The sequence below is a fragment of the Bombus huntii genome, chromosome 1 (genome assembly GCF_024542735.1).
Source record: "Bombus huntii isolate Logan2020A chromosome 1, iyBomHunt1.1, whole genome shotgun sequence".
Taxonomy (NCBI): Eukaryota; Metazoa; Arthropoda; class Insecta; order Hymenoptera; family Apidae; genus Bombus; species Bombus huntii.
In genome coordinates this window covers 20,533,059-20,542,663 of record NC_066238.1, presented here as the reverse complement: position 1 = coordinate 20,542,663, position 9,605 = coordinate 20,533,059, and the positions used below count along the sequence as shown (strand labels likewise).

At 29.2% G+C, this 9,605-nt stretch overlaps 2 protein-coding genes across 3 annotated transcripts; one reads left to right on the top strand and one right to left on the bottom strand.

Moving 5' to 3' along the window:
• The first annotated feature begins 135 nt into the window (after window positions 1-135).
• Window positions 136-4,922, top strand: LOC126864816 (zinc finger and BTB domain-containing protein 24). 2 transcript variants are annotated; one of them, XM_050616623.1, is made up of 5 exons: window positions 136-292; window positions 425-642; window positions 1,185-1,377; window positions 1,477-1,653; window positions 3,523-4,922. In XM_050616623.1, exons 3-5 carry the CDS (start codon window positions 1,195-1,197, stop codon window positions 4,189-4,191), a joined length of 1,029 nt encoding a protein of 342 aa, XP_050472580.1. In that variant the 5' UTR covers window positions 136-292; window positions 425-642; window positions 1,185-1,194; the 3' UTR covers window positions 4,192-4,922. The 2 variants fall into 2 exon arrangements, with proteins under 2 accessions (XP_050472580.1, XP_050472570.1); XM_050616613.1 differs by lacking the exon at window positions 425-642 and having other exon boundaries at window positions 141-292.
• A 268-nt stretch (window positions 4,923-5,190) lies between these two features.
• On the bottom strand, window positions 5,191-9,517 carry LOC126864745 (actin-interacting protein 1). The gene is made up of 13 exons (XM_050616412.1): window positions 9,350-9,517; window positions 8,326-8,447; window positions 8,148-8,238; window positions 7,909-8,056; window positions 7,673-7,840; window positions 7,295-7,463; window positions 7,083-7,211; window positions 6,883-6,987; window positions 6,496-6,816; window positions 6,308-6,427; window positions 6,060-6,218; window positions 5,548-5,698; window positions 5,191-5,429 (listed from the first exon to the last, which is right to left on the bottom strand). Exons 1-13 carry the CDS (start codon window positions 9,363-9,365, stop codon window positions 5,320-5,322), a joined length of 1,809 nt encoding a protein of 602 aa, XP_050472369.1. The 5' UTR covers window positions 9,366-9,517; the 3' UTR covers window positions 5,191-5,319.
• Between the last annotated feature and the right edge of the window lie 88 nt (window positions 9,518-9,605).

Here is a 9,605-nt window from a genome sequence, read left to right as displayed (position 1 = left end):
ACTAGAAATCAATATTCATAATGAATAAAAGAAGATGATCCACTAAAGCGAATAATAAAAAGAAATAATAATTAAAAAGAAATAATCAAATAAATCATTTTCTTGCTCGTGTTTTTCAGCGATGATTTCGAATACTTCTGTAATATGTCGATAGGTGACAGTGTATGTCGACGTTGAATAGGCTACTGTACTTTTTCTACGTTACTGGTGATTATGGCGAAGTTTGCCAAATGGATGTGAAGTGTCTCGTAAAGAATATCATTGGCGATTTTATCAAATAATCTTTATCGAGGTAAGAACAAGTGACGCGTAGAATTCTAATTCTAATTCGGTGACGTTGACGAATTATTATAAGAATGATAAGTGGTAAAAATGTTTGATTGTTTCATATGAATTGCGAGTCAATATTTGTTCTTTCCTCCAGCCATACCTGAAAGTACAATAATAGACTTGGCTGGAACCTGCAGCCTGATTAAATAAATAGTATTGTCTGTCTCTTGAACTGCTCTACCAGCAGTAACCCAACTACCATCCCGTCCGGCGCAAATAGATCAAATCAGATTTACAACCAAATTTTTTTCATCTTTTATTAACAGTTTTGGACACATAACCTTCTTAAGGCGGTGCATTGTGCATTTGAAGGTTCAATTTTCTTATATTCTAATTTAATTATTTTCTTTTTCTTTCAGTAAAGATATATGTATATGATTAGAAGATGGTATAGAAAAATATAGTATTCTTGTACCTACTTTATGTAACTTTTTGTTCATAGTTATGGATGTTTATTTTATTTTAAGATAACTTTGTTTGTGTAATTTATGGTCTTATGATTATATCATAAATAGAGAGCGGATTTTTATGCATTTATGTATATTGAAATTTGAAGATGCAAAAATATACAGAATATATAATATATCTACAGTAAAATACTTGTTATAGCTTTAAATAAAGAAAATAAATCTTTATTAATTGTGTTCATAAAAATATAAATTTGCATAGAAATCCACAGTCTAATTATAAATTTCATTTTCTGCTTAATCGTTATGTTTGGAAATTTTGGAATTTTGCAAATTATGTTGAACAAATAATAATTATTAAATTTGTTTAATTCTATATGTATGATAATGTAACCATTGTAAAATATGAAATGTTATTTTAAAAGATTGTGCAATTTTGGTTTACAGTATATAAAACATGGAGGGCCAACAATTTTGTTTACGATGGCACAATTTTCAAAATACATTGTTGAGTTCTCTTCCTAAACTGCTTGATGGTGGTTATTTAACAGATGTCACATTAAGTGCTGGTGGTAGACACATACATGCACATAAAATTATCCTTTCTGCTTGTAGTTACTACTTTAAAGAATTATTTAAGGTATTAGATGCATTTTTTAAATTGCTAAACATTTTCTTTTTTTACCTTTTGTTTTTTTGTTAAACTTAATCAACAAAAATTATATGAATCAACTTTTAGGATTTAAGTTCTTTGCAACATCCTGTAATTGTATTACCAGGAATGGAATATGCAAATTTATGTGCACTTGTCACATTTATGTATAATGGTGAAGTAAATATTTATCAAGAGCAATTACCTGCACTTTTGGCTATGGCAGATACTTTACATATTCGTGGATTAGCTGATATAGCTGGGGTAAGGAAATTCATCTACGTTTTTGATTAATATAGTAAAGATACAAAGCAATGGTTACACAAAACATTTTGGATTGGTAAGTTTGTACTGTAGTTAATATTGCGCTGTAAGAATTTCTTAATGTACACATATAAATTTTTTTTCTGAATGCATATTTTGAACTTCGAAAATTTATATTCTTCTCTATTTTTCTTTCACGACTGTTCTACCAAACCTCTTATATTAATGCTTTATACATCAAGTAGCATGACTGCATTTTAAATGTAATTTTTATGCAATTAACTGTTCTTAAAGTGTAGAAAAATGTAATATATGAATAGTAAAATTTGATGATTAATTTTCAGTTGGATACAAAATTCTTATCTTAAAATTTAAAACTGTGAATAGAATTTAGCTTTTGTCAAATTAATTTAGAAATGTTAATAGCACTATGTGCAGCTGGTTCTTAAACAAATGTTACTCACTAATTGTTATTAAATTTTATTAAATTAATTATTGTTTATTAATTACATAATAGGGACAGGTAATAGTATTATTTGATAAATCATTATTCCTTATCTGGTGAAGCTTGTCTCAGTGTGAATTGTAAAAAACATACATAACAAAGCATGTATCTTCTTCAGTGCCTTAAACATTAGCAATTCCTTGCTGATAATTGTAATTTCCTTGTAACCTGTTTTCCAAAAACATGTAGACTTATTTATATATTGACAAAATTACACTTTCACTTATAATAATTATGTCAATATTAATGACTTGTTGATTGAATTTGTTCAAATATTCAGTAAGTGTAATTATTTAATACTTGTTAATTTAATATAATGCTCAACAAAATGATTTTTATGCTCATTGGTATTTTTCAAAGATCATATTATTTTATAAAGCAAAAATTTTTGTTCAAAGGATGTCTATCATTTCTATTTAATTTAATTAAAGTTGATTGTTTCATCATTTACTATATAATATGGTACATTCACACATATAATAAACATAAACAACTAAACATTGCAAAAATAATACATAGACATTAATAAAATACCTCTTCCTTTATACAGAATTGCAACAGAGTAATTTCTAAAGCTAGTTGCATATTCGCTTTTCCCTTCTTTAATCTTTATATTACCCTCTGATCGTGTTGTTTTGTTCAGGTCACTTAAATACATTCACTGTCGTTCCTCAAGAAGTATCACACGAAGGAATTACCTACTACACATATTATGTTCATGCGTGCATCGAAGGAACGATAATGAATATAAACGATATCCACGAGATCAAGATCGTTGTGTGTGTTGCAACTAAATGCAAGTGGATGCATCCCATGGAACCTTTCCCCATAGAATGAGTTTACAGGTATAAAATAGCTTTATCCAAAAATCTCTCTACATGACTAAAACTTTCAGTAGATATATTAGAACAGTTAAATCTCTTTTCTACATATTGTGTATCTTTTTTTGCATTAAAATAATGCTTCATATTTTAGTCAAGGGTGATTATAACAAAAATTTAGAATTAATAAATTTAGAATTAATGTATAAATACTTAACAGTCCTATTTTCTATACAAGAAAAAAAAAATACAAGCGAATAAAGGAAGCAGTGCATGAAAATTGTTCTACAGAATAACTTACTGCAAAAATAAAATTGTAAAGATGTGTTTGAAAAATTAAAAAATTAAATTTCAATTCTTTCTTATAATTAAAAGATCTTTAATCTTAGAGGCTAGGTAGAACAGGAATATTTCGGAATACTTGATAAAACGTAAAAGTGTAATTATATGAAAGATAAAGGGAATTCAAATATATTAATTCAATTTTAATATTCCAATTTTTTTACAATTACGATACATTCTTCCCCTGGCTTTTTTTTACAGAAAAATTCGAGACACGATAATGGTTTATACGTTCAACCTTCACCAACGCAATTGCAGGAGAAAACATTAGCTGAAACGCCGATAAAAAAAGAAAATAAAGACAGTGTCATAAGCGGTGGAGAACCTTTAGAAACGGTTCTAGATACAGATGTAGCTGAGAACATGGAAGAACCCTTCAATGATCAAGAAAGTATATCTTATTGTGTGAAGACTAAGCCTTACTACTCCATTAATGCGAAGTTAAATCAAAGAGAAAAAGTCAGTATTCCTTCCATTAATGCTTCTACCAACAAATATGCTGAGAAAGCATATTCGGAAGCTGGAATAGATGAGAGCACACCTGTTTTAGAAGATCAAATTACTCCTGTGGAAGATATAAAGCCTCCTCCTGTTTGGGATGCGAATTTCAAGTTTTTGACAACGTCTGTGGGCAGTAGAACTTCTCAGAATTATAATAAATCTAGTGTCACTTGTCTTATTTGTGGAAAACAATTAAGTAATCAATATAATTTGCGGGTACATATGGAGACACACAGTAACAGTTCGTACAGCTGTACAGCTTGTTCACACGTATCAAGATCACGAGACGCGCTTAGAAAACATGTTTCTTATAGACATCCAGTTGCGTCGTCACAAAAACGTTCACGATATAGTACACCGAAATCATAGAAACTAGATACCTTGGTTTATATTATACCCTTTGTTTTAGACACATCTTATTTAAAACATAAATTTTGTGCTATTTAATTTGACTTAAATACTTTATTGACTAAAAAACTAAAAAAAAAGGGGGAGAAGAAAATGGTTATAAATCAAAAGTTGAAGATTTAGTTACACATTTCTTGATTTTTTTTGTTATTTATTGTTAGATATGTTTATATCTTTTAATAGATTTATAATTTGAAAGAAGGTTGAATCAATATGAAAGTATTGATTTTTTATTGTAAAATTATTAAAATGCTTCCTTGTTTAAGTGGTACATACTCTGTACAATTATTTATTTAGTTGAAAGGAGTCCATTATAGCGTGTAATGGATTAAAATGAAGATACATAAAGACTACTTTCCAACTTATATGATCCCTTTTAACTATTTCTTTCTTTTTTTTTGGATTTAATACTTAAATGTTGCAATTGAATATAAGAATTGAATATTTTATTATATGAAAATACATTAGGAAAGGATTTAATATGAGAAACTTACGTACCTCATCTTTTTAAGAAATATTCAGTACTAGACTGATTAAGAATAAGGCAAGTAAGATCTTGATTATGTTGTTTTTAAATGTACAAATAACTTAAAGCGTGATGACGTTCCTCGAAACCCTTAGTGTTCGAATTGTTACTGTTTTCTTGTTATCGTTACACTGTTTTAATAAAGACAAAGTAGATGTTAGACAGACATTTTCTGTTTTGATGATTTTTTTTCATAATTAATACTTTTTACAAATCATCCAGTAAAAATCGATGAATCAGAAAAAAGGGCATGTTTCCTTCATTACATTGTAAATATTTAAAAAATACCTGTCGTATAAAAAACTGTTGTTTATAATTCACACTGGCGCAAAAATGTAAAGAGATATTGTTGCAATTTCGTTTGTATATAGTATGTACTTGTTTTGATTATTTCAATATACCGAATGTAAATGATTGTAATATAGACTAATCAATCTTATTCGAAAAATCGTACTCAAAAATAATATACAATATTATTCAATGACTACAAAATAAATAAAATGCATTCAAAAAATTAAGCTCTTTTAGAAAGGAAAAACAACATATCTTCAGAAAAACATTAATTAAATCTTTTCTATACGCCATATTTTAGTATTACAGTCCTGCCCGACTGAAATCAATGTTTCCTCATCTAACCAAACTAAACGTGTTATTTGACTTTGAGGATGAGCATCTGAAACAAAATTGTTTTTTACAATCGCATACATTTTCTTCCATTGAGATAAAGTATGACAAGTGTAGAAATAAAATAACATTACAAAAAAAAACGGAGATTATATATGTATACTTACTTTTAATAATAGTATGTTTCGCTGGATTTGTTACGCTCCAAATGATGATCGTCGTATCAAGACTACCGCTTGCAACCATAGCTGAATTAGGACACCATGCTACAGAATTCACTCTTGCGTTATGGAAACCCCACTCCCTATTGTGCGCAAGCTGTAAAGTTATATTTCGTTAATAATTTTTTAATTAAATTACGATCAGACAACATTTATTTCCAAGCGAAAAGCTTTACTCACCCTCTAAAAATCCAACAAGCGTTTAGGAGGAGCAATTGTTACAAAAAAATTAATGTAAATACATACAATATAGCAATCACAATATTTTGCTAATGGTAAATATTAATTACAATATATGCGTTCAAAGCGTGAGATATATTAATAATCTACTAAGTGATGAAGGTTAAATGGGAAAACAGGTAACACCTTTTCTGCAACTTTGTACAAGCGACATGTATGAATTTCAAAGATATTTGAGGTTTGTATAAATTATATAAAACAAACACTTCTTTTTTTACCTTGTATTCTGGTACAGTATAAAGAACCACCTTTCGGTTTGTGTCACAAGCAACCAAGTATTTGCTATCAGGACTATAAGCAGCGTCTGTAACTGTACCTAAATGTTCTAATTCCATTTTCGGAGTTAGATTCGTACCTGATAAGGTATATATACGAATCTGAAAATTACATAAGAAATCAATGCACTATATTTTCTACTATTTTACTAACTTTTACGAAATTATATATAAATTAAAAAAAAATATACCATATTGTCTGATGTCGCTCCTATAGCTACATCACCATTTTCTTGATTAATTGACACACAAGATGGTTCGTAATCGATTGATGTATTTGATACCTTTCGTCCATCTTGTGTAACTGTTATCTAGAATATACACCTACTGTTAATTTAACTAGTTTTTAAATTAAAATAAAATGAAATGATAATCTTACCTGGCGAACGGTTGCAATTACAGCTAGATCTGTGTAAATATCTAAACCCCGCGGCTGCGAGTCCAGTTTAACTATAGCTGTATCTGTATACGTGTTTGTATCAATATCAACCGATCTTAAAGTATCATCGATACCAGCGGTATAGAGCAAATTTTTTGTAGCTTTCATTCCATTAATTTGATTTCCATGTCCGTGACCTTGGACACGGTCATTATCTCCCGTTTTTGCATTCCAGTTGGTAATATACCCATCATGAGATCCAGTATAAATTGTACCTCTATCAGGACTCAAAGTTAATACTGTTATTGGTTTATTATGGCCCTAGAAGTGTCCAAAAATTAAAAATTCATCCTATAAAAGCATCCTTACTATGGGTACTATTGTTACCTTTATTATTCTAAGAGGTTTCGTAGGATTAGCAACATCCAGATAATTAATAAAGCCACTTAGAGATACAGATAGTAAATGTTTGTCTTGCCAAAGGCAACTGACCTAAAAGAAAATTGATCTTATTACCGATTTTACTTTTATTTTTTCAAAATCGCTATCGATTGTTTGTTGTATCGCAAAATTAAAGGATTACATACTTGTTGATCATCGACTGTCGATCCCATATTGAATTCACTAACCAATGAGCGAGTTTCTACGTCCCAAAGTTTACACGTTTTATCACCAGATGCAGTTAATAACTGCGTTCCATCTGGCTTCCAAGCCACCTGTGAGATTATGAAGAAATGTTAAAAATGAGTACATCATTATCTTTAGAATAATTTGGCATTAAATGATTTCATTTATTTACTCCGTATACTCCGCCTTGGTGAGCTGGAGATCCTACTTCTCCAACTAAATCGGAGCTTGTACCATCATAAATAAATACTTTCCCGTCAAATCCTGCAGATGCAAATAAATTACCACTAGGCGAATAACGTACAGCTTGAACGAATCGAGTATGCTCCTGCTTGGTCATTCTGCATATATCATAAATTTATTATTTAAATAAAAATTTTAAAATTTTCATATCAAATACATAAAGTTTTTATTTAAGATTTGCGGGTGACGAAGCTAATTGTTAATAAAATATTTCTTTTTACAAAGACGTTGCTTATACTCGGAAATCTTACATACAAAACTTACTATTACCAATTTATATTAAACCATTTAACTTTCATATACATACTTAAATTTAAATGGCGGTCCTTCAAAAACAGCAATAGTATTGTCCTCACTTCCTGTGATTAATCTAAATGGTCTAGCAGGTCTGAAGTCACATGAATTAATAGGCTTACTCTGGCCCGAGATTTCACCTACAGATGTACCGGTTTCCGCCATAAATACATGACCAAATCTAAATTTATATATAAAAATAAAGTTGTTACTAAAATTAAAACCACACTAGAGCTATAAATTATTTACCTTTCTCTTCCTTCTCCAACAACTACCATACGCTGATTATCAGGTGACCATGCTATGTCTTTAATAGGCCCTCCAATAGGATGGAATTCATTTTTTAAAATATGTTCTTTATTGACAGTGTCCCAAATACGTACTTTGCCTGATTGATCTATTATAAAAAATCATATAAATTTTTAAGTCTATATTGGGTTCTTATATATATTATCTTTTTATAAGTAGTTATCTATGATTGTACATACCACCTGATGCTATATAAAACCCACTTGGGGAATATTTTGCAACATTGACTGGACATGAATGTTCTGTATAAATATCTGCAATAGCTGGATTCTAAAAATAAAAAATGAATAAGATAACATTGCATTTTAGTATTTCATATAGGACTTGAATATATTATTTTTTGTATATTATACTTACATCAATATTTCTAATGATTACACTGTTACCATTAGTATACAAAAAATTTTTCCCTTTAGGATCACCTCCTAATACAAGAGGCTGTCCCCTTTGTGTCCTGGGTAGTGTAGCAAATATGTATTCTGCAAACATATGAAATTAAGACTAATATTTTAATATGAGACTAATATAAAAAAGGCCTTATAGCATGTTATTTGTAATAAGATCTGAAAATTGTATAATAGAATGCATTTTCTCATGAGAACTAAAATATACTTCCTTGATTCATTGGCATAAGTCCAATATGCAATATTTCAAATTATTTTAGGTATGAAAACTGTATCTTGGCCTAAAGTTATTGCTTGCTTTCTATATTCCCAAAAAAATCTACTTTTGGTCAAAAGTTAATTAATACAACCAAACATAATTAAAAAAGTTACATTAAAAATATAAAAATATAATTCAAATGCTTAAAACTATCCTCAAAATATTAAAATATATTTGTAGTCTTTGTTTAAAAATTACAACTTATAGTATTTCCTTTTGGAAATTTAATTATGTGTACAATTTATAATTAAGTTTCAATGTCAACATTTATTTTCATATTATAACCATTCATTTTTTCGTTCTATTTCATACTTATACACCACAGTAAATTGAACTCGATCTTATAAGCTACAGTTATCGTAAGCATAATTACGCCAATTTAGATAGAAAAGCAAATATATTTAAAGCAAGAAATGCAAAACAATTACTTCATGATACGATACAGTAAAACTGTACAAAATAAAAAATGAAAAATCTGATGATTTAATGAATAATCAGTTCTGTATATATGGTTGTATCTGAAAAAAATTGATAATTAATTTAATTGCAATCAATCGTGACATTACATACATATGTGAATCATTGATGCACTTCAAGTGTTATGATTTGGCTCGAGATAAGACCGGAAAATTGGATAGCTCGATATTCACACAAAATACAGGGTAATAAGTTGTCGGTGATACACGAAAAATAGGTAAAATCTGTAGGTGTCACTTACTTGTTTCATAGGACATTTTTATTCCGTTTCTTTCTTTTAAATAATACTTGAAAAAACTCAACAATGGGAATCGGTTCAATGCCTCCCTCGTATCTTTCTCTGTCTCCCCCCCCACACACTTTCCATCGAAATGCTTGTTCCGCCCTTGCCTTATTTAGCTGAAGCATTGATAATACTGAAACAAGATCGGCGAATAACTATACAGCTGACGTCGCTAAAGCCCCGTTTCCATATTGATAAAAAATTCTGTCGTCAA